The sequence below is a fragment of the Pagrus pagrus genome (genome assembly GCF_965226575.1).
Source record: "Pagrus pagrus genome assembly, chromosome: 2".
NCBI classification, from domain to species: Eukaryota; Metazoa; Chordata; class Actinopteri; order Spariformes; family Sparidae; genus Pagrus; species Pagrus pagrus.
Genome location: NC_140186.1, coordinates 10,665,901 through 10,691,851, shown reverse-complemented (window position 1 = coordinate 10,691,851; position 25,951 = coordinate 10,665,901). Strand labels below are relative to the sequence as shown.

The 25,951-nt window shown below is 41.5% G+C and overlaps 1 protein-coding gene across 1 annotated transcript in view; it reads right to left on the bottom strand.

Annotated features, from left to right (window-relative positions):
* The window catches only part of nr3c2 (nuclear receptor subfamily 3, group C, member 2), an 82,140-nt gene extending 63,657 nt beyond the window's left edge, over positions 1 to 18,483 (bottom strand). The window contains exons 1-2 of the mRNA XM_084372466.1: positions 18,063 to 18,483; positions 14,708 to 16,525 (exon numbers count right to left, since the gene is read on the bottom strand). Of these exons, the coding sequence (XP_084228592.1) occupies positions 14,708 to 16,506 (1,799 nt within the window). The 5' untranslated portion in view covers positions 16,507 to 16,525; positions 18,063 to 18,483. The remainder of the gene's footprint in view (positions 1 to 14,707; positions 16,526 to 18,062) is intronic.
* Positions 18,484 to 25,951: the final 7,468 nt, after the last annotated feature.

Here is a 25,951-nt window from a genome sequence, read left to right as displayed (position 1 = left end):
CTGTGGCGCTATCAAACTCAATTAGACTTTGACAGTCAACCTATCCACTCAACCTGTCAAACAGGCAACCCCAAAAGCTGTTGAAACATTATCAGCTTCACACCTGAATAAGAAGCTTCCTCCTAGTGAGCCTGAAATACCACAAGACGCACATGTCACTGGAGCGAGTGGGTGTAATCATACTGGAATGAAGGAAGAACTTAAGGCATGTCAGCTACATTCACAACAAGCAGGATAACATCCTCCTCCACCAGTAACCCTAAAGAAACCCTGCGCAGTAGGCTGCCTCTCCTCTCAGGTTGGAAAGAAAGATCTTTCAATACCAACATTTTATCTTAACAACACAAGGAAGCAAACTTTTTCTCAATAATGGAAAAAGACAAAGAGATGTAATTGTTCGAAGATGACACATTATGCTTCTCTTAGCAGGCGTTAACTATTGTTTGGGAACGACCAATGATGATGAATGGATCCACATGTAGTACAGTCGTGCAAATGCAGCTTGGTATTGTCTCTCAATTATTTTTTTAATTTGAGGGGTGTTATCTATGTTGCAGACCAAAGTGAATCTGAAGAGCGACAGAAAACGCGATTCAGCGCTCAGTGATGCCTGTAAGTTTGGGAAGTTCTTGGTCCAAATTCAAGCAAAAAAAAATGACGGCCTGGTCACAAACAATCCTGTGTTAGAGCCAAACAGTGCTCTAAAATATGTTTCCGAAAATATCTGAGGTGTGAAATAGGCAATAACAAAATCTTGATCAACTTCCTTGTTTGACCGTTTGATCTGAATTTGTCTACAGGCCGGATGGAGATGTGTCTGAATGGGAGTGCGACCAGACGCATCTGCCGGAGCAAATGAGCTCGTGAATTCATCTGGTTCCCAGGCTACAGAGGTCCTGGTGCAAGGCCCCAAATCAATAACCCACTGATGAGAAAATGGGATTGTGGAAGACCGCTGATTTCTCTAACTGCTGACATCAGCAACTGAGAACTGCAGCAACACCAACCAGAAGTGTGCCCTCCAGAGTCAAGGGTGCAGTATATCAGGACCCATATAAGCAGTGATATGCTGTAATAACGACAATGGTGCCCTTGACAAGGAGGCGCAACCTCCACAGAACCTTTCCACCACTGTTGGCACGCCTCCATCGATGTAAACCACATAATGCATCTATTTAATAAAGCAGGAATCTAGGTCAACCGTTCCCACAGTTGGAGGAATTGTACTGGCCTCTAATGTTAAAGCTATGTGCCACTTTAATGCAGCAATTATATGTTCCAAAGGCATTGGACAATTAACTACAATTACCACCTTGTGGCTGTAAACTAGTCAAGTTGCAGTTCAAATGCCATGCCTGCCCTCATTTATATACGCATGTAGTGAAGACTTTGAAGGAATTTCTGCCACTAGGGTCAAACAAAACAAAAGGTGAAGCATGGTATCATGGGTGTTGTTGCCCTCACTGTCAAACAACCGTGACTGTTGATGAAAATCCATCTGATGTGACTCAGAGAAATGCTGAAATGCAGAAACGTTCACAGACAAGGTAACGTATTCGGGCCAGTTAAGTCACGTCCACCGACTTCCTCCCTGATCTGATGTTTCCTTGGAAGTTATAGCAACAGAATGAAACACACCTTTACTTTGGTTGAATTGAGACTAAAAGACTTCCAGATCATGTGAGTTCACAACTCAACAAAGTTTATAACCAAGGTCTAGACTTGCTAGGTCTAGTTTTTCATTTGAATGCAGAAATGTTACACATATCCACCGATATCTGAGAAACGTGTTGGCTTCATTTAGAGACCATAACCATGAATACCATAATTTCCATCTATTGTACTCAACATGTGTACCAGATATCGCACTCAAGAGAACGGGACAGACGGACAACCAAAAAGTAACGCTACGAGCGGAGGCTGTTGCTGGCACTTAGGGATGAATGGCAAATGATCATAAAAATACTGTATGTCACACAGTTGCCACAACCTAAGATAACTAAGCTAGTCAATGTTACAACTCAGCCTATGAGGACACAATTGATTTTATACATTTACATCCTGTCATGAGCATGAGCTTCTCGCTCACGAGTAGATGCACGCCTCCTTCTGCGCGGTGGCTGCAGTTGTAGCTTCGTAGACAGAGGAAAATTACGTTTTTTTGAAAAGAAGCCTCCTCTTCATACTGCTTGTCAAGCATATGCAAAGATTTGGGCCAAAATCCTCAATCCCAAATATGGGATTATAAATGCAATCTAAAGTCTTTAGCAGTGTGAGTTTGCCAAATCAGCAAGTGGGTATCTTCCAAACTGAGAGTGTTTTCCCTCAAACAGTTAATGAACCTATACCTGAGCTGGGATGATGACGGATTTGGCTAACTCAGCCTGCTGAAGCCTCATATCAGCTGAGACTACAATTCTGAATTGATTTTCACAGGTAACAAGGAAAAAAACAGGATTCTGCCCCTCAATATCTGTAGTGTAGTAGCAGTATATTGATTAATCTGCCATTTATTCTCACGTTTAATACATTTGTCTTTTAGTCTTTAAAATGTAAAAACAAAATGGTGAAAAATGCTCGTCATAATTTCCCGATGATGTCTTCAAATTGCTTCCTTTGTCCATCCAACGGTCCAAAACCCAAAGAAACAAAGACAAAGCAGCAAACCCTTACATGTAACAAGCTGGAGCCAGCTAATGTTTGACATTTTTAGCTCGACAAATAACCAAAATGATTAATCAATTATCAAAATAGTCAGATTAATCGACTTATTGTTGCAGCTCTACTTTCCGTGTACATATGACGTGAGATTGTTTTACGTAGACATTCAACAATGAATCTAACGTTTAAATAACTTTTTCCAAAACATTTACCAAGTTAAAGATTAGAACCAGTCGCACTGAATGAGTTCAGTTTTGAAACATATGCTGTAAAACTACATGACTGTTTAATTCTAATGTTGGTTAAAAAACTAAGATAATTAAAGAGCAACAGCAGCACCAGACTGAAGGAATGCACCGCATAAACTTAAGTAGAGAGTGACATAACATGTTGTCGCTGCCCCTCCTTTATCATCTAAATGCCCCTGTAATGTAACTGAACCACAACACAGCAGACATGCATCTGTGTGAGTGTCTGTGTGTGGTTTGACAACTAATAAATTAATCAAGGTGTAAGAGTGTAAGGGGGCCCGAGTCTGCTACTGCTTTGATGAAAGTCCAACAAAACAGCATAGTGGTGCGTCAGCGTCTTTCATTTTCTTCAAGGTCCGGCAGCTGAGTGAGATTGTGAATAAAAGAGAAAGCTCCTGCTTAACAGTCAAAACCCAAAAAAAGCTCCAGACTGTCTCCCTTTCAGAGCAGAGAGAAACAGGCAGCTGCAGCCAAGTCAGAGGAAGGCAGGCGAAACAAAAAGCAGACATCGAACAGGGGAATGTTTGCCTGTGCCAGGTACAGTGCAGTAAACTCTACAGGGATAATGGCCAGATCTGAGTATTTCCCAGAGCTGCGGACAGTACCGAGTTAATGCCATCGTGGTGTCGCATCAACAGTCTGACTGTGTCTTCCTGTTGAAATGGGCGAATTTCTTTAGAGACAGGCCAACTTCCCAAAGACCACATGCAAAGTCATTTGTTCTCACTATGATCGGAAACAAACGCCGCCCACCATTCATTAGAATGACATAGCGGCTGCCAAGTCACCATCACTTTAGATCTGCTACTAACCTGAAATCATGATTCTGTGACTTTTTATATACATCAATTCGAATTTAACACAAAGAAGAAAGCACATTTTCTACTTGCATCTAGTAATACCTATCTATGCTGATAACTCTAGTTTCAATCAGCTTAGTTTTGAGATCTATAGACTGCTGGGGAGTATTTTTTTTACAGAATATAATGCCCAAAAATATTATTTAGGTAATCTATAATAATTACATTTCCAGTTAAGTTTACTATTTCGTTACACTGACGTCATTTTGAACGATAAAGTTTATTGCTTAACTGTAAAATATTCTGCCTCCATCATGTTTGAATCTGTGTTACAAGTGTTTAATAACAGTGATGGGATGTAACTAAGTACCTTTTCCTAGTACTGTACTTCAGTACTTTACCTGAGTATTTCCATTATCTGGAGGCAAATTTTGTACTTTTTACTCACTACATTAGTTGATAACCATAGTTACTAGTTACTTGGCAAATTGCATGCTGCATCAGAGCAGGTAGCACATTCATACATGAAATGATTTTATGGACAGATGAAATTATTCATTACTTCTGACAATCAGAAAAATGCTGAATATCGGATCTGATAATCAGCCAGGACAATAATCACTTGACCTGTAGCATAGAGTTTATAATGGACAATTTACTTGTACTTGTAATTTTGAGACTTAAGCAAATGTAATATCAGACACTTTAAGACTTTTACTCAAGTAACAAAACGAGCCAAACGTCTGAAATGTGAAACACAAGCAGCAACAACAACTCTGAATAAAATGATCGCAAATTGGCAACATTGTGATTCAATCACAAACTTTCTGCGATCTAATGCTAGAGTCAGAGCCAGAGACAGTTGACAGTACTCTGCACTACAGACGCATTTCTGTTGGTATAAAAAATGTACTGAGGTACAACTCTGCCAACAGTTTTCATAGGGGGAAAGGAAGTATTTTCAATAAACCTGTCTGGTAATGGAGACATCCTTTCTATCTGCATAACTACAGTAAACACAACCTGTGATAAGAAAGAAAAAATGCTGTTTTGTGTGTGTGTGTGTGTGTGTGTGTGTGTGTGTGTGTGTGTGTGTGTGTGTGTGTGTGTGTGTGTGTGTGTGTGTGTGTTCATGTGTAATTTGAGAAAGCTGACCCTTTAATCTCCCTTCAATTATGACTTTTCTTCCCTCTTCTACTGAAATCTTATTACACTTCCTGCCAAACATATTTACCCCTTTTGCAGGGTCATGCAAGAAAACGATCTCTCCGAGCAGGCTCAGTATGACTAAGTATCTTTTTCTTTGAGCTGTCACCTGATCCTTGGAAGCTCTCCTTGTACCTGCTGGGTCAGTGTGTCATGAGCTGCCGCTGCGCTACGCACATGATTTGTGCACCTGGAATTCTGGATCCATAATAACTGAGGTTTAGTATTTTATGGATTTAAATACATCCTTGACAGAGGACACAAATCATTTAGCTTTTAGCTCGGAGGAGATAACCAGCAAATGGGTTTTCTAGGTCAAAACCACGATGGCCATTTTAAAAAGATTAATTATACATTTTCAAGGCTAGCACACGTGTCTGAACATTAGTGGGTGTTTCTGGGATTTGAATATACATGAGAGGATATACAGAGTGTTTTTATATATGTTAAAGATATACAGTACACCACACATTAGCCTTGTGACATCTGATGTGTTAGCTGTAGTGCCAGTGTGATGTATTTAAAAAAATCGGTTTTAGTCCCACACATACTACTGAATTAACATTTAAAAGCATACCCGGTTCAGATAAAGCTACCTAATAATTTATTTGACATAATAATTAAAAATGTAATCTCAGAAATAACATCCCGGGCAGCAGGGCAAATAGATGTATTAACTGAAAGAGAAAAATAAATTGCTAAAATAATATCAGTATAAAAAAAAGCCTTCGAACCATTGAAAACCTGAAGAGAGGTCGACTTTCTTTCCAGGCTTTTCCGTTCACCTGACAGATGATTTCTTAATGTTTGCTCTGGTTTTGGGAGGATTTGTGTTACGGCTGAAGTTATCGACGGAGTAATTAATGCTTGAAGTCACAGTCAGCTGCAGCACTTTTCTGAATCATGGGTTCTGCTGACGTAACACTGTTTGTGGATGCATGCCATTTGTGTGTGTGTGTTGTTTGTTTGTGTGTGAGTACCCCCCCCCAACCCTAACCCACACACACACACACACACTTCACTTTATTTGAGCCAACTATGCATGACCTACTTTGGGAACCTTTCAAGCTGAACAATTAACATTTTTGAAGCTCCTTCCTTTATGGCATCCTTTCCATGGAGGAAGTGACAAGACAAACACTGTGTTTAAGCACTTTGGCATGAACACTTGGGCAAACTCTAATTAAACATGAATGATAAAGGCATGCCTTGTTTGCTCAGTCAAGTATATCAGCATACAAGAGGCAGACAATAATACGCTGAGAGAGTTGAGATGGGTTCTCTCTGCATCCTCTCCACCGAAAATGAAATATAGATCTCATTCCTTTTTATAGCCCTGACTGAATAATGTCCAACCAATGAATTAGACATCTGCCTGCATTTAGCTCAACAAACAATTCTTTTTTATTTATGACAATGCTGATAGGCTCTTATGACCAGTTAATCTTTGTAATTTGTGATTTAATATGTGCATATTTCCTTGTAGTCACTTTATATTACTGACACCAGCATGTTGCTACACCGTCTCAGATGACGGTGCATTTCATTCAGCTTCTCCTCCTCACAAAAGCTAACTACAAAAGCTCATGACTCAGGCGATCTCGAAGACTACTTGTGGGAGACCTTCAAGACTACTTGCGTGCTAGGTAAACAAAGTACTGCCATTCAGCTCTTTGCAAGGATTTCACACGGCAGCACGATATAAAAATCGAGGCATTCATCACGAAACAGAAGCATGCACTATGCTTTGTTGCAGCCCTGGTATTTAGTTTCCGCCTCCTTTATGCAGTTTGGTAATGACCCCAACAACAGAAGGGAATGTCAGCGGTAGGTAACAGAGCGAAATCTCCAACTACAGGACCGGCCTAGCGGAAATCTGGCCCTCTGTCACCAGACTGTGCTTCAGGAAGAAGTTCAAATGAGGACAAGACACGCATTCAAATCCCAGGAGCCCGGGCCAGCAGTAACCACACTTTTATTGGGGTGTCAAGTCCGGCCTAGAATGTGTGCTGTTGTTGTTGTTGTTGGCGGCCGTGTTGTGCGCTTGTGTATGTATGTGTGTGTGTGTGTGTGTGTGTGTGGCTCTGCGTGGGAGAGGAAGAGTGGAGACTTTTAACATGGTTTCTTTTCTGTGCAACAAAAGCACCCGATCATTGTGCCACACAGTATCATCTTGGTTCTTTTAAAAAGATTACATCCGCGGTAGGCATTTACTCCTACGCTCTAGTAGCACAAGGTAAGAGGCATCCATTCATAAAGCTGGAAAACAAAGCTCGCTTTCACCGTACCCTCATGGATATACCTGTTAGGATAACATTGTAGGATATTTCTAATCAGATCTGTGGCTTCTTTCTGTTTCGTGTTAGAGCTTTTCCCTCTCATCTGGGTTTAAGGTAAGGAAGAGAATCTGACAACAATGACAGCGAAATCGGCCAAAAGTTTGAGGTACTGTATTTTCTACAGGAGTAAAAACATGAACTCAGGGACTGTATTTAGTGAGCAGTTGACAGAAAAAGCGAGAGTGTTGTGGTATTTAACAGAGCTGCTCTAAAACTCAAAATGGTGATAGCAGTGAGAGCAGCGTTTTAGCAGAAACCTTAACTTTCCTCTGTAAAACAGAACAGATTGAACTTTCAGCGAGTGGAATGAGCTGTGAACACAACACTGACATATTATCACCTCATAAAGTTCTTGTGGTGACCTTACTACCTTAAATTGCCTATTTACGCCTTCTTATAGCTCTGCTTTTGGTTGCCACCAACTCCTGAGGGAATTATCTGGCCTTTCAGTTGCTAAATGCTACAATTCATCTGGGGTTGGTAAATTATTCTGGAAGCATGTTTTGTTTTATATCTAGAAAATCTCTTAACATCCTGACAGCAAACAATAAATGAAATGCTCTGACAAGTTAAATATCTGTAGCTATTGCAGGCTTTAAATAGGCCCATCCAATTGTCTAATCAGCCCTGCATTGCTGAAGCTATTAGTGAGCTAGTCACACAAGAATGGAAGAGAAAGTGCAGCCAAAACTTCCCAATGCTAACATGCTAGCTTGGCAGTGGTAACTGCTAGCAATAGCCATGTATGTTGTTCATGTCCATAATAATTATTTAATTATTATAATAAGTGTTTTCTTACATGTAAAGGAGACACAAAGTAGCTGGATACAGTTAGCGGTGACAACTATGTTCAGCAGCTAGCTAACTCAGTAGCACTAAGAAGACAGCCCGTGAGCCAAAGAACGAGTGAGCAGCAGTGACAGACTGTCAATCAGCCGCTAACCGAGTAGCACAAAGCACACAGCCCCTGAGCTGAAGAACAGAAGTGCAGCAGCAGCAACAGAATCCTTCAGCGGCTGATGTTAGCACAAAGCACACACCTACAGCAGTGAGGAGTTACTGTTGCACCTTTTCCAACCAAGGTACGTTCATGACGGCTAATTTCCTCTTGCTTGTATGATTGTGGCGTTGAACAGAGTTAAATGTATTTGTTAGGCTACAAAAAGCTAAAAGAGCGTGTGGAACGTTGCTAGCTAGCTGCTAACGCATTGCCTGTGCGTGAGGTGTTTGTTCTCCAGCGGTAGAGATTGTTGTATTAATTGGTATTTACATAACCTTGTTGACTAGCAGATCCACGCCACATGAACATAAAAATAGAGTGAGGCTATGTTGAATGGACGAATAACTTCACATGGCTTTTACTTGGGTGACCTGCCGTAAATAATGCTCCCTTTTTGTGCCATTTTCAGGTGGATTGTGGCATTCTGCTGTTCACTGACATACGAGTCCCGTCAACAATTCCTACCAAACTAAGAAAGTCCTCAGTATCAATTAATGTCAGTTTGTAGGGCAGCAAAATCCAGTGAAAATTAAATAAGCTGCATCCCAACATGAGGCTTTCAAACAGCATTAATAGCAGTAAGCTACTTCTCTGCGGGAGCTGTGTGAAAATATCTTAAATGAGATCAAGATGAACCACAAATCTCTGCACAGTCTAAACATGGCCGTTTAACCCTTTATCCAACAGATGTTCAATTTACAGCCAAAATCTAAAATGCCACGCAAGGAGCTTTTACCTTAACAAGGCATTCATGTTTTAAAGGACAAATTCTTATATTTAAATAACAGCAGACGGTAGAATTTCACCAACTCTTACTACTAATAATGCCTCACCATCTCCTTCTCCTCTTAAAAGCCTCCAAATCCACCCACACCAATGAGTGATTGGCTGCCCAGAAGACAAAAAAAAAAAAAACTGGATTCTTGTGGGTTTTATGTATTCATGTTTTTTTTTCATTGAGGTATTTTATTCATTAAATTTGTTTCGCTTCATTTTTTAGCCATGCATAGGTATTTATGTCATTAGGGAGGAAGTATTGAAACAATTATAATAATTTTGTTCAACTATTTGTCTATTTTTAAGAGATTCAGCTTCATGCGCTTCAAGGCTTTCCTTCGGCATGACAAATCCTATTATGCTAAAAATGTACACAAGTAGTTTCCTTGCCTCAACGAGCCAGACAGTGTCACACTCGTGACCTGATTCACAGGTTGATTTTCTGCAACTACAGCACTGACTGTCTTTATTCTTGAGCTCTATGAACAAAAAAAACATGGCTAATTTCTGCTTGAGGGAACAAGCTAATTTTCATCACTCACTGTTGGACTGGACTGCTGCACTGAAAGGCAAGTTTGAACTGCCAAAGAGCCGCGCACACAGAGTGATTTATTCATGCGCTCACCCCAAAGTGCTATGACAACAGTTCAGAAGACATTTTCAGCATATTTCAGTCCATGTGAGACACGTAAAACATGAAGAACGTTACACTTTGATCATTTATTCTTGTTCAAGCACATATAGTAGGCCTATGGTTTAGTTTGTACCTGTCTCTTTATTAACAAATCATTTAACTAAGATGTTGTTTGATATTTTTATCAATCATCTCAATCATCTTAATGTCACTCGGTTTTGCGGCATATTACTTCTGTTTTACAATAACATTATGTTCTATAGTGTATGTATTGTTTTATTAAATGACTGACTAGACTTGCAGCTAACAATTATTTTCATTAAAGCCCGACTGATACCGATATTAGGGAGTGAAAAAGTCCAATATCAATACATTGGCCACACACATTTTGTTCGCAGTGACGCCTCAAATGCGCTTATTAAACACATGTGAAAAAGATATTTAACGGTGGCAGGATGTTTTAAAGTAAAAGTAAATTAAATTAAAAAAGAAAAAACACCCAAAGCATCTTTTCTGCATTAAAATATCGAATGAAAAGTTATCATATGGGCGCATATCAGACAACATATACACCGATGCTAATATATCCGAAATAGGCCAATATCCGCCAATAATATCAGCCAACGGATATGTCGTTTTAACTCTAATTTTCAAGATAAATCACAAATCTTTTCGTCAACATAATGTCAAAATGTGAGTAAAATGCTCATTACAATTTCCTCTAAGGGATGTCTTTAAATTGGTTCTTTTGTCCGACCAACAGTCAAAAACCCAAAGTCTTCGTCTCAAATGTTTAACATTTTTGCTTGAAAAATGAAACAAATTACTTGAATATCAAAATAGTTGGTGACAGCGTTTCAATCGAACTGAAAATCTTGACCTGATCACCCAATGTCCTCTCAAACCACAGCACAATGTGGAATAATCATAAACTGCCTTGAATAAAAAAAAATAATAATTAAATACATCTTTTCTTATTAAGTGCAGTTAAACTTCTGCAGTAAGACTTGAAGGAATCTACTGTATAATACTGGGCACATGATGACTTTAACCCTCAACTGGTTGAACCCAATTTATTCATTAAATGTGGATAATTCTCTCCCTGCACGCTGCATTATTTTTTATCAGTGCACTCGCTGGTAGTCACATAAATTAAGTAAGTAGAGAAAATGATTAATTATGTTTGTCTCGCACACTCCTTTGCAGAACCTTATTCATATGAACTATATATCTTGCTTAACAGGGTATGACATGACTCTACTCTGTGATCTCGGCTGCACTTGAGATATCATCAAAAGAGTAAGCAAAAGAAGTCGATGTGTGTTTTTCTAAAGCTACCTGACAGTCTTTAGATTTTATCGAATTAAGGGAGTTACACAGTGAAAAGAGAACGACACTAATAGAAAAAACATTAGCCTGTCAGCAGCACAGTATGTGCTTTAGATCAAATTTCGCACGATTCAATGATTGTATTGACTGTGTATTGAATTTTTTAAATACACTTGCATGTGATATAAGACAACGACTGAGATCTGCAGCCATTCCCCAACACCTTCACCTGTAACATCCTTTTCACAACCCAAACAAGCAGCTGCCCGCTTTATAGTCAGGAACCCATAATGCACTGGGAGCCCCTGTGCATGCCTGGTGTTGGGATTTAATTGGATATTAGTATCCAGCAGTGTCTGAATTAATCAAATCATTTCCATCCATTAATTTAGTGGAGGAACATACAATTAAAGCCTTATTAGTGTGCTCTCAGGAGTATGCCTTTTCATCCCTCTGCAGAACATTGAGAGTTGGCCAGAGTCCAGTGCAAAGCATTCTCCCCGCTCGAATCTGGTACTTCCTCGTGATGGGCACTCAGTTGATCCACAGCAACTGGCTGCAAGCTACAAGCAAGGGAAATGTCAACCTATAGTGAGGTGCTACTACTCGCATGGCTGTTAAGACAGGCTAAAATGTTTCAATGAGACCTCATCTAAAAGGGGGAAAAAAATACATTGTTGGCTTCTATTCTGAGTTTTAACCATTTGTCAGATTATGAAATTATTAGGTCAGAGGGCTGACAAGTTTTAAAGTAATTCTATTTGGTGAAACATTACTGTGAACACCAGCACAAAAAAATGCCCTAAATACGGTGAAAAGAGATTTGGAGATTTAGGCACTGTGCAAACATAATCCAGCGCACTAATGTAGGTCATTTTATTATAATTTCCATATTTATATATTTCATACAAGGCAGATTTCTTTCAGAGTGGTCTTCAAACCATACTGCAGAGCTTTTTAAATCCAAGGGAATAAAAACAGGAATTCAACTTATTTGTTAAAAAAAGAAATTAAGAAAAACAATCTCAGCATCTGAAAGTCCCATCATCTAAAATGCACTAATTCAGCTAGCTTGCCAAAGAATCAAGTTTAAACCAAACATCACAGAAATACAACAATCCTGGTTAGTGCGACTCATTCCCCCCCCCCCCCCTCCTCTGCTCTTTTGAATCTGAGTTAAAATGTTTTGCACAAAGTAATCCAGACTGCTCAGATGAGCAGCCATTTTTAATTAAAACCATTTACAGAGGAAACCAAAGTGAGAAAAAAAAGAGCCAAGGGATTTTACACTCTGTCATCCAAGGCTTCAGCGGATCAAAGAGTTTTAGTTGTGCTTTTTAATGGTTACGTAACATTTTTCGCCTATGAAATTTTGGGCCCGGGTGCCATGTACTGTAGTCAGTCGGAAGCTCGACAGTGCACAGATTTCCTGCTGTGCACTTTAAGATTTTCCGGCAGGATAGAATAAGCCAATGTTTATGTCTAAGTATAGCTGTCAATCAATACAATACAACTGGTGTAAGACGGCACTGACAGTAGGCAGCAACCTCTGAAAAATGTTAGATTCTTGCACTCTACCTAAGACATCTCTGTGTGTATACTGCATGTGTGTGTGTGTGTGTGTTTTTGCATTAATTGTATGTACATATGTATATGTGTGTTTGTTTGTGTCTGCTTGCCTCCTGCCTCCCTGCCTTCCTGCCTGGCTGGCTGCCATGTGGCCCACCTCTTACTGTCATCCTGTCTGACATTAGGGCTAAGCTGGATCTCATTAGGACCAAGGTGGCAGTGATCCCGTCAACATCGCTTTGCCTCCTGCCATATGGGTCGCCTCCAAGGTAACGGGGCTGTATCAGTCTCCTCAGAGCTGCGAGCCTTGTTATGGCACAGGCGCGCACACACAGATGGAGTATGTACTCTCTAGACGATCGCGTACTGTACACATAAAGCTGAATAAACAGAGATGACATGAAAAATATTGATGATAAGATAACCAGACAAACGTGTACATTGTGATTATTATAGGAAATCAATGTAACTAGGACAATTAATGTGATGTGGTTATTTTAAGAGCTATAAATTAGGTAAACTATTTAGGAATTCATCTTGTTATCAGCGAGGCTCGACACTGGATAGATAACTCCAGTGTGGCCAGATCACACCACACATTTTATAGTAAAAGATGACAGTAAAAAGGTAGATACATGACACTGACAACCAGCATCAGCAGCATTCGTAAGTCAGGGTAAATCAGCTTTCAGTTGATGACCCGTGAGAATATAAACTGACTTTTTCCCAGTCCCTCCCTCCAGACTTGTCCCTCAAATCTAAATAAAAACAGAAAATGAAAACAGACAGCTGAAAAATGGCAGAGCATTGAGATCGGCAAAGTTGGTTTCTCCAAATTCAATCATGAAAACTTTTGATCTCATAAATCTCCATTTTTGAGATTCTGTGCAACATCATGGGCCAAAGTCGGTCTGGAATTGTCACGGTCAATTCACAGTCGAGCGTGGCAGAGCGACATCCCATCAGCAGCAGCAGCACTAGCAGCAGCAGCAGCTCAAGTACTGTACCTCTCTTACAGCAAGCATCTGACTCTCCAGCCGTGCCAAGTAAACAGGAAGTCATTTATGACTTTATTTTGTGCTTCCTTACAACGGCTCATAAAAACTGAATTTATAACATCCTTTGGAATAATGAATGATAACAATGTGTTTTATTAGTACACCAACAGACACTTAATAAATGCTAAAAATCGAATCACACCCAAATTCCCCAGATACAGAATCACAAAGCTTTCCTCCGATTTCCCGTCAAACGACATCAATAAACCTCTCGCTGTTACGTGAGTAAACATACTGTATTTAAACAAGGTCACCATATGTTTCGAGGTCTAACTTATGGCTTGCTGTCGTTAATTGTGTTGATGATATTTTACTTCCTTTAGTTTCATATGCAACTAGGACAACAGAGTACACTGAAAGCAAAACAACTGTGTCAAAGTTGCACTTTGCCAGATTGGCGGCTATTATAGATTTTTTTTTTCCCTTTGGCCTGTTTGTTTTTTCAGCCCCCACCCTCACAAAAGCAACTGTTTATTTCATCAGTTTGGCAACAAAAGCATGTGATCAATCATTCATAATTTACGATGCTGCCAATGGCCTAGGGCCCATAAAAACAGATATTTGCATTACACAAGGTCTTAGCTGGACCTCCTGATAACAGCCCAATAAATTTTGTTGTTGTACACACACACAGGCCCCTGATAAGAGGTAAACTTTGCCTCTGTGTTACAGTAGAGCACAAGGCAGCGCTAGCCGAGATGATGTTGTGATCACATGCTACTATAACAATGACCTGGACCCCTTCCTTTAATTCCTGTCCCCCCCCAGCCAGCATCCCGCTGCCTTTCTCAAGCCCTGCTGTTGTTATTATTTTTGCACTATTCAAAGCAAACGCCCTAAATCCCTTGAGCAATATGAGTCTGAATGTAACTGGCCCTCCATCTATCTGATCCTGTAAAGAGAGCAGTTATTATCCAGCTATACTGACAAAAAAAAGGATTTAGGAAAAAAGAAAACTGCCTCTCTCTGTAAAGCTAAACCGGAATATTTATCACAACTCAGAAAACGTATCATTTTAAGCAAGCCGTCTGACAGAGACGCACAGAAAGGCACTCAGACTACACAGAGGCGACTTCTTCTTACCTGTCCGTGATGCAGTTCTGACCCGGGTATCCCTCACCTCTGGCTGAGAGTGACCCCTGTGACATGCCGGGCCGAGATTTCCACGACTCCATTAACGCCGTTACAGGCGAAATTAGATTCAACAAAGGGTTGGACTGGTCCCTCACATCATGCCGCGTGAAAGACATTGTTCCTTGCGCTCCAATCTGGTAATGGAATGAATGTCCACCGGAATTAACTCCAACAATGGCCGATGTGGGCATGCTGTTATTCTCTTGGTAATAGCTGCCATCATTGGTCTCCTGCTTAACCCCTTTCGACAGGACATTGTTGGAGAACACATCGGGCTCATAGCTCCCATTCATAGAGGAGACGGGAGGTCCTAAGATACCAGAAAGACTGTATTCATCAATGTTATTCCTCATGGACAAATAAGTGGTCTCAGATGCAGAGAAGAGACCAAGAGATGGTGACGGCTCACCGTAGGGCTGTTGGTTCATACATCCCTCATTTTTGTTTGGCTCACTCTTAATCTGGGTGATAAAAGGTGTGCTACTCGCGTTACATTTGGAGCTGCCTAAACACATGCTCCTGAAGTCAGTTCCGGGCTCGTTTTTGATGTACTTAACCATGCCCATCTGGTCTAAGCCGACGTTGAACACCTCCCCGTCTACCATCTCTACTTTGGGGAATTCAAAGTTCTTGAAGTCCGTGTCTCTGGTCAGACCTGGCGCTTCTGGGCTGTTGGTGTCGTTCTGCACCAAACCCAGTCCGCCAGCAGGACTGGACACAGGAAACCCACCTGAGGAGGGGTTCTGCGGGCTGCTGACCGCCATGGCGCCCCCTGTGGCCGGACTGGAGATGGAGGGCCTTACTGTGTTGCAGTTGTTGGCAGTACTGGTGCAGCTGCCACCTGTGGGGCTCGAGACTGATGACCTGATGTTACAGGTAGTGCTGCAGGACGGAGGCGATCTCACACTACTCATACTCTGAGGGCTGGACATGGGGGACCTCATGATGTTAAGTGGGCTGGTGAGTGGTGGTGAGCCCACTGTGCTGGACTCTACAGGGCTACATGTGGCTGAATTCCTGCGCTTGATGTTGGCCAGAGTTGCGGCACAAGACGTCTGGCTCACCGGACTACCGACGGACGAGCACACTGGTCCAAAGCACGTAGGAGGACTGGTGGTTGAGGACACCATATTGTTGCTTCCACCAGGGCTTGAGATGGAGCTGGAGGTCTGCGGGCTGCAGGACAGAGATGAAGCCAGCATTGTAGCTGAGCTAACTGGAGTCCCAGCGGTGCATTCTCGGGGAGTGGTGCTGGGCTGCTGGAAACCAAATGGCTTCAACTTGGGGCTCTTTGTGGAGCCACACTGGTTCTCCTCTAGAGACCGCCCACACACTGGATACATCTTCCCAGGGCTGGTACTGCCCCCGTGCTGGCTAAAGGCAAAGTCTGCCTCCCTGGCAGCGTTCATATACAGGCCCATAGACTCAGCCACAGTCTTGGAAAGCTCCTTGGAGTCCATTTCCTGCTTATGACCATGGAGAGAGTTGTTGAAGTGTGGGAGAACAAATGGCTGGTTCTGGCTGAGCCGAAGCATTGGCTGCTCCTGCTTCTTTGTATTGTTGTCTTTGCAGTCGGTGGCCGGGCTTCCAGCAGGGCAGCTCACATTGACTATGTCCATCAGGATATCACTGTTGGTCAGACTTGAATCCTCTGTGCTGCAGCAGTGCTCCATGGTGCTGGGGACCTGCGACCATCTGTTCTCTGTATCGCTTCCATCAAAGAAACTTTGGTATCTTTTGGTCTCCATTGCTGGCTCATTGATTCACCTGGTAAACAAGGGAGGAGGAAGGAAAGAAAAGGATGAGAGATGTTTGCATAAGCACACAAGGCACTGGTTTAATTAAAACGGTTGAGTGGCAGGTGTATTGAGGGTATCTACCTTTAGGCACAGATTAAAGGTCTCATGTGAGACAAAGGAATATGCTAACGAATCTTAAATCTGTTGTGTAAATACAATCTTTTTGGTTTGGATTTCTGTGAAGGCAGTAAGTTACGGGTCATTGGATAAAAACCCTGTGAGGTAAAAAGGCACGGCAAAGGAGAAAAGGGCTGTGTGGAGACGCAGAATTATTTCATCTACATATAAAACACAACAGATTTGACTTAATGTTGAAAAACTTATTGTTGTTATCTGTTAGCAATGTTAAATCCGAGTCCAAAGCCCAGTCTGTACAGTATTCCTCCCTTCTCTCGCAGATAAAGCTCCCTATCACTGCACTACAGGAGATGTACATTGTGATAAGTTGAAGAAAACTGCACTGCAAGGGTTAACGTGTCTGCGTGACGTCGGCCTGGGCTTTTGGTTTAAATCCCCACCTCTGCTGCGCCTCTATTGGACGGCTCAGACAGATATCCACCAGCCTTATGAGGCCATTCACGGATTGGTCCGAAGGCTGTCACTCAATAGTTATTGCTCTTGCAGCCACAACATAGCTGCGACACAACTTGAAATGTTGCTTTTTTTGCGGCCAGAAGCGGCAAAAACACACGCAACAGTTAAACACTCTACAAAACTGATTGCAATGAGGGGGCATCGCTTTGGGGGACGCGTGCGTGCGCCTTCTGCATGAAACGGTGCACTCTTGGAGGGGGCTCTGAAGTAGCCAAGATTTGAGTTAAAGTTATCCAGGTTGCTTGCAAAATATCGCATGCACGCCGTGTGCACGTCCTTGGATGTAGAAATGAAAATAAAAATAAACAGAGGGAGAAATAAAGGAGATGTCAGCCTGATGATTCCTCCCTCTCGCTCCTGCCGTGATTGTCCTGCCTCTGTAAAGGGCAACTCTCTGCATATCTCTCCATTTTGCGTTGGCGCAGAATAAGCACAAGAAGACCAGATTTTTTGTTTTTGTTTTTCTTTCCTGTTAAAGTTATTTATTTTATTGTTTTGTTGTTGCTGAGTAAAACTCGTTTCGTGTGCGGATTTTTCTGGACTGACGAGCGCGAGAAGCGAGCACATCTGAATTATTCAAGTGGTGATTTTAAGACGTGTTTCTCGGCAGCTCTTAACAGGTGCGCGCAGAAAAGAAATCCACACAAAACCTGCTGTTGATTTCACTGAAATTACGTGTTTGCCTTGTGTTTGTTTGCGCGTAAACTTCTTGGCGACTTTTTTTTTTTTTTTTCCTTCCAATAAGGAGCAGACAGCAGAGGCTAACAGTCCCGGGTTGAAAGTTATTTAAAAAATATCTCTCTCGCTGCAAATGCACCGGGGGGATGCACTGAAGGCTGAGTTGAGTTTCGCCTTCAGTCTCATCCGAAATTAAAATGTAGAGTGAAGCGGAGAGCTCTGTCCTTCCTTACCTTAATTACGACATTCAGAGTTGTCAGGTGGCCGTGTTGCTGGGCAGCGATAAATCCAGAGGACAGGAGGGAAGAGAGAGAGAGAAAAAAAAAGAAAAGACACGCGAAGCAAAGTCAATAAATATCAACAAATGTGCTCTTGTCTACTCTTCCCAATACATAGTTTGCAGTTTGACAGCTAAGGCGCACACTGGAGAAGTGGACTGCGTATTATCAGTAGTAATCCTCAACAGCGAGCGGCTGCTCCTGACAGGACGAACGACAGCGACGGGTCGGACGACAGCGGCAGATGATCTCACATTATGGCCGCAATTTTGCAGATTAGCGATCCGGGGGCCTGGATAAAAAAGAGTATTAAAAACAAACGAAGGAGTCGGTCGGACTTGAAGTCAGAGCGACGTCATTCGGTGCACATGGACCCTCCTACTGCAACGAGTGCAACACAAACTCCGAGGACGGGGAGAGGAGGAGGAGGAGGGAGGGAGGGAGGAGGAGGAGAGGCAGAGAGAGAGAGGGGGGAGAGAAGGGGAGGGGCTCAGCGCAGGTAGACAGAGCCGCCTGGAAATAGGGCACCGTGCTCGGTGCGGTGCTGTTTGCGGGAAACTCTCAGGACGAGGCCGCCTGTGTTTGATTTCATTATAATGTCTCCTGCAAGTTTGTTTAATTTTTTTTTTTTTCTTCTTTCAGTCCTCTCTCCTCCTCCCTCACCATGCAGGTTTTTCATTTTATTTATCTCCATCTCTGAGAAAGGTTTTCTTTCTCCTGCACGGTTTGGATAAGAGCAGGAGCCCTATCCCAGACTCCCTTTACAGTTGACATGGATCTTTTTTAAAAAGGAAAAAAAAAAAAGCCCTGCAAATATTGAGTTAGGAGTGAGATCAAGTCAGGCCCTGTAACACCATATCTGCTGCCACCACTAGGTGGAGCAATATTTCTTTTGCTGTTGGTTAAAGCAAGGCTATTGAGTGGTCAAGGTGGTCGCTTCATTCACTCCATGTCAAACCGTGATCACAAATCTTTATTTCACCCCTTCAGTGAAGCAAAAGTCAGACATCCTCATGTTCTCTATACTGATTTTTGGATTTTTTCCCCTCTTCTGGTCAGCCAAACTTTAAACTGAGGTTGTCTTTGCTCTTTAACGATCAACCACCAGCACAGACAAACATGTGCAACAAAATCCATAGTGTAAAAGTCAGGCACCACTGCAAGAAGGGATGTTCTGTGCATACACATTTCTGTATTAACTTGTCTGAAAACAACTAGACCTTTGTTCTGTATTATATTGTGTACAACCCAAAGGTAAAAGTACATTTCATTTAGTCGCAACTTCCAGGTAAACACCAGATGATACGTCAGAGAGTGAGGAGGGACGTTTACACATGACCTCATCTTTGAACATTGACGGTGACAGAATGATTTTTGTTACCTCCACTGAGGAGGTTTTGTTTTCATCAGTGTCTGTTTCTTTGTTTGTTGGTTGGTTTGTCAGCAGGATTAGACAAAAACTACTTAACGGATTTCCGCATACTTGGATGAAGGATGGGTCTCGGCCCAGAATAGATCCCGTTAACTGTTGGTACGGATCCAGGAATGCTTTTTTCACTTTCTTTAACATTCTGAGATAGGGCACTTTTCAACATTTTTGTTAATTTCTTGGGAGTAATGGATAGATCAGGCGTATTTAAGTGGCTGTGAGTGTAATTTGATGCGGTTTCTAATAAAGATCCAGCTCTGGTGTATCTAATAAGTTTTTATAGAAGTTTGTTTAGTGACCTGAAACTACCATTAGTGTGCATCTGAGATAATGGGGAAACAACAACTCCTATGCTATTTCCCGATGTCACCAAACTACGTCTTTTGCTTTCACTGTTTTGATTGTAAGTCCCCTTTTGGCAACAAACACACATACTGTTCATTCAAAAGCTATCAGACAGTTGGCATACTGTAACTCGCATTAGATAAGATTGGTGTCGCCTACTGATAACATCCTTGAGTCCACTCATGAGTGAGTACAACGGCCCTGTTTTTATCTGTGACACCGACAGCAACCGAAATGCTTGTGACTCTCATTTGGATTAGGCTGTTGTTTACATTTCACTGTCGATATGCCGTGGCATTGACGTGTGTAGACTTGTTTTACTCCAGCAACATCCCAATAATCAGCGTAATCTCTGGAGATGTCAATCAGAAGAGTCACATTCTGCTGTGTTTCACGTGGCTGCATAAAAGTGAGCATGCAGGATTTTTGGGCTTCGAGAGTGGAGCTCTATACAGTAGTTTGAATGTTTCTCTTCATTGCTTGTCTGGGCTTTCCATGCCAGCCTGTAGCTATTACCCAAGCGAGGCAGCAGCAGCAGCAGCAGTTAGATTAGTCAAAGCCATCCAAGCAACACTGCCCACCTCCCTGATCTGCCTGTTAATCACCCATGAATGGGGACCTGCTTCAGAAAAAAAAAAAGCAGGAGAATTGAGATATAACCAATGTTTCCCACCCCCATTCATGCAGCTCCCACTTGTCCATTGCACACAATGCCTGCCAGTCAAACACATCATGAGCAAATCTAATTTAGCTTTGCATCACAGATTTTACCAGAGTGACAGAGTCATAAGAATTTAGACTGACAGCAGAACACGGCTGATATAAAATCAGTAATAATTGCCTCCCTCATTGGTGGAAATTTAAGGCAGCTCCGTTGAATCCCACTGAGCTTTAAAACACCGTCTCCTTAGTTAAATCAACAATCACACGAGCATGTAAACATTGTATATATTTATATATATACAGTATGCACACATGGGAGTGGGGTGGGGGTCCTTCCAGATGAGTGACTGCTATGATTAGGAGCAGGCCTCCACTCCAGTTTAGACACACAGCAGACATCTACAGTAGCTGAGAGGGCCAAAGGCACAGCAGAGAGGTGCATGGTGCACCTCATGGGGACAGGTGAATTGGAGCATGTTAACTCTGAAACAAAACACTCGTCAACTCAGCAGAAGACCCTGTCCGTCCCCGTCGTGTGTAGTAATTACAGAGGTAGTTTTAATCAGGGAAGAAGTCCGTCACCAACATCCTCCCTCAGCTGCTTATTGTTCCAGTTTAGAAGTCATTCATGAGGGCCATTCACATATAAAGTGATAATGAAGCTGTCTCGGAGAGCGAGCCACTCGATTGTCATTCCCTCTTCTTTGTTCCAGCTTTGATTAGCCTGGTTAAAATGTTTGTAGTGTTCATCTAACAAGTCATTCTCACAATACATTTTGATTGTTGCTGTAGCTCTTTTTTGTTCCGTGCTCTTGTCCTGTCTGGTGGAAATAAGCTGCTGTGACAGTGAACTTGCAATATCAGATTATTTCGGGCCACTAGGGGGTAGTGAAATCAAGCTGTGAACATTGATTATAAAAATGATGAACAAAGCCACCGTGATGTTACTCATTTGTTTCTACAGAGAATGAGGATCAAAGTAGGTGGTACTGGTCGTCAACCTCTTAGCAGTACCTAGATAAGGCTAACAAGCTATCAGTGTTCACGCAAAAAGAGAAGCAAATTTTGCCTCTATTGTTTGCATGACTTTGATCGCGCGTTCATTTGGGTTTATTTGCCCTGAACAGACAGAATAATGTACATTTGCCGCAAGATAGCGGGCTACAATCAGCACAGAGGGTGTGTATATGTGTGTGTGTTCAGTTTTGTCTCAGGGTTGACTCGCTTTTGAAGCCAGCCTCAAGTGACCATTTGAGGAACTGCAGTTGTCCGCTGACTGTATGAAATATGGATTGAGCTCTCTGTCTGATAATTGAAGACGATGTGGAAGTAACTTAAACATGCATTTTTCTAACGGCCAGCAGGAGGCGACCCAACTTGTTTCAAAAGCGAGTGTGACTGTCTGTAAGCTTATGAGGAAATGACTTCTGGTTCGCACTTGATTTATTACCTCAATAGAGGATATCCTTCCAGGCTCCACCCTTTCATTGAAGTATGGTCACTCCTGTCTCAGAAAAACCAAGATGGCCATAATGCCAAACTCGAGGCTTCAAACTGGCAGTCCAAAAACCAATGGGTGACGTCACAGTGGGTTTACAAACAAGTTGATACTTTGAAATTTGACAAATTGTCAGGAAAGTATCTTTCTTTGTAGCTTCTAACCATGTTTACCAGCTAGTAGCTATCCTTGTCTGTCTGTGGTGTGGTGCTGCTCAGGTTGCCTACTGTGTGTAACAAAGCTTTGTCTTGAAACTGACTGGTGGTGAGAGCGAACAATATCAGTAAGGCTGCAGGCTGAAAGACCAAAACAACAAGCAAGATGCTAAAACACTCGCTGTAGCGGTGAGAGAAACTGCCGAGCAAGTGATACTTCTCAGTAGGTTCATCCCTAACAATCATGCTTGATTGTTGCGCTAAAAATATTAACTGTAGCAGCTTCAGCTAAATTTTTAAATCACAGCTTGTTTCGTGATATATCCCTGTTTTTAGTCTAAGTGCTTTTGCCTTTTAAACTGTGTTGGCCAACTGTCCAGTAACATGGAAGATTGCTGGAGTGAGATCAAGACACACACACATCATCACCACCGACCCCCCGCCTCTTTGGCCTGCACGTTTTTTTTGTTGCTGCATGTGGTACATTTCATGCCTATTTGTGGCAACTTTGAGCCCATCTGTGCAAGCATCACTGGCCTGCTTTCATTAAATGTGTCCATCTGAAATAATAAACCATTTTCTAGTTTGCAAGTATTTGATGAGAAAGCCGCTCTCGCTCCGTTTGTCTGAGGCAGTCTTCAGTATGGCGAGTGTACGCTGAAGCACACGGCACACGGAGTGAATAACCCCGCAATTGGATGACAAGACTCTTGGCTATGAAGGTCAGAGATGGGGATATGTTATTGAATTCTACCAAGGGTTACTATGGGAACTGGCATGTTGTGACACCTGAACTCTGGTCAGTGTGGGCAGATTGTATAGAGCCTGGGGCCATAGTAAGTGTTAATAAAAAAGTGATTATTGTAAATGAACTCCCTCACATTAAGTATTCATCAGGGATTGTATGCAGAAGGAAACAAAATCTCTTTTGGGATCATGATATATTTTTCAGATATGATCAGATATTGTAGCCTCTGATGTCCTTGGTCAATTAAATAGTCTCCAAAGCTACAAATTCAATTGCACTATACCTGTTAATCCAAGTTAGGTGGCTAGTGCATGATCTAAAAGAATAGATATATTAGGTCTGCTGCTGGTACAAAAGCAGTCAGATAACTACAAAGTTAAAGAGTTACACAGCCAGTTTGCAGAATTTATTCACCCATGGGTATAATTACAGACATTCAAGTGTGACTGCATCAGTGTGAAAATTTACACTTTATAACATTTCAAATAAAGACATATTTAGCAGACTTCAGATCAGGAAATAAATATATTATCATCATAAGCAGAAAGATGGATATATAACTGCTAATAAAAAGTGCTTTTGATAACATTCAGACACTAAATGTGACATTTCGTCTTCCCCTTTCCACTGGTGGTTGCCAGTTTGTTGCACTAGCTAACGTTGCTAATGCTAGCTTGCGAACATTAATGTTGCAAATGCTAATTAGAGAACGCTAACACGGCTAACACGAGCTAGCTAATGTTAGGGCAGTATAGTATGCTCGTCGCACACTGCAGAAATCAGCCATTTTTTCCTTTTCGCCCCACAAACTGGCAACTACCAAGACTCTTGAACGCTGACAAAACACAGATACCACGTGACACCACTGAGGTTTTACTATTGGCTCACAAACCTTGTCTAAACCAATCACTGGAATTCTTAAATAGAGATAAACAAAACAATAATTTGTTTTTTAGGAAAAGAGATACTTTTATTCTGCACCTTTCTACAAGCTCTGTAGAAATAAAATGATTTACATACAAATGTTATCAATATGACATATTCGTGCATTATTTAAGCTTCAACATTTCCAGTTGATAGAAAATAAACAGCATGTTATGCAAAGTGGTCATGTGTCCCTCGTGCATAAATAAGGCCTCCTTCCAGTCTCACTTTTGACACAGATTGCTGTTCACCTTAAGTTGCTCTACTACACGACTGGCACGTATCTTTAAATGCTGAATGATATGCATTCAGCATGCCTCCCTGTAGAAAGTCTCTCATACTATGAGTACACCACCTGGGGTTTGTTCATCCTACTTAAGCAATGACGAATGAAAACATGTTGATGATTAAATAACATGTTTATCCTCCGTGCAGTCAGAAATACATATTCAGTGGGAACACTGCGTATAGGCTACAGCCTGGCTTCAGATCAGATTATTAACATGCAGAGAATTATCACTAAATGATGTGTTGTTCAACAAAACTGTGTCAAGTACATTATGAATTGATATTCCTGGTGTCTGCTTGCAAACCTTCTCCGCATCTAGATGCCAAGGTAGTGTGCGCTTAAAGCAAACAATCCGATTGCATTTTGTACATCTAGGGGTGTTTTGATGATGAAATGTGACTGCATTTCATTTTGTTGCTCAAGAAGTTTGGAACAGCTTGAGACAACACTTGTATGAATGTGTTGCGGGTTATTCACTCAAACTTCTTTTAACTGTCAATTCAACCTGCTCGGATGGTGTAATCGTTGGCAGCCTGTGTATGTTTTAAATCAAAGATGGTATGAAAAGTATAGCTACAAGAGTTAGACTTCACTGGGTTTGAGTTTGGGCGGCTAAGCTTTGGGAGATAAATTAAAACTTAAATCAGTGCTGATGTTTGCCAAGCTAGGGAACTGATCTGAATGCACACAATTTGCTTGAGCAGCTTTAATATTTCTGTCAGTTGGCACCTACAGGGAAATATTGTGCTTTTAACACCACCTCATTTATCCAACAGCTATTGTTTCTATTGACTTTCAGGTATTGTTATTCACATTTGATGCATTCCTGTAAATAAAACCACTCATCAATATACATAGTTGTTAAAGTTAGCCTAATCTGACCAGTTACAACGTTAAAATACTGCCTCCACGTTAATACATCTGTAAAAATTATCGATATACAATCTTATAATATACAAGAATACAGTGCTCTGAAGAGAGCCATGTCAACTTTTACTTAAGCAGTGGTGGATGAAGTTAAGTCCAACTAACTAACCAACGAATAACTAACTAACTAACTAACTAACTTAATGTGAAACAGTGCATCATATTTTGAAATCTGATTACATTGTTACTTTGCAGCTGTAATAATTACTGCAGCTGCTAGCGGTCGCGGCCAAACAATCATCGTAATAAGCTGCTTTAATTTTTTGTACCTTTACGGTAGTTTTTTTTGGTGACAACTGGCTCACTTCCAGGCACCAAGGTGTAAACAAAACACCAAAGTGTAGCCTGTTAGCATGTTAGCAAACAGTTACCTATTTACACATCCAGCTTGTGTTTATGGGCGCTAGACTCCACTCTCCTTTTTAGCTCTGCTTTGGTCTCCACCAGCTCTAACACTACTGTAATATTCCAACTCTTCAGCTGCTCCCCTGAATTCACTATCTGGTTGCTAACGTTGTCTGTGTGCAGTTTGGTGCTGAGCCGCTCACAGCAGCTGGAAGCATTATGAGAGAGAGTGAACCTAAACAGTATAACAGAAGAGCGGAGCTGAGTGATAATTAGTGTGAATGCTCCAAAGCATTCACACTATTGTTCTTCCGGAATTTATTAAAGTTATTATTATTATTATTATTCCAGCTTCCGTACGTTTTTCAGCTCTCTTCTACTCTTTCAAATTTTGAGCTACAGAAACCATTCAACCATCAAAATGTTCAGCTCGTTAAGGACATTACTGCCTCTATTTTTCATTTTTCTATCTTTCATACTTTTGGAAATATTCAGCTTTTTCTGCCAAATTTTTCCCATTC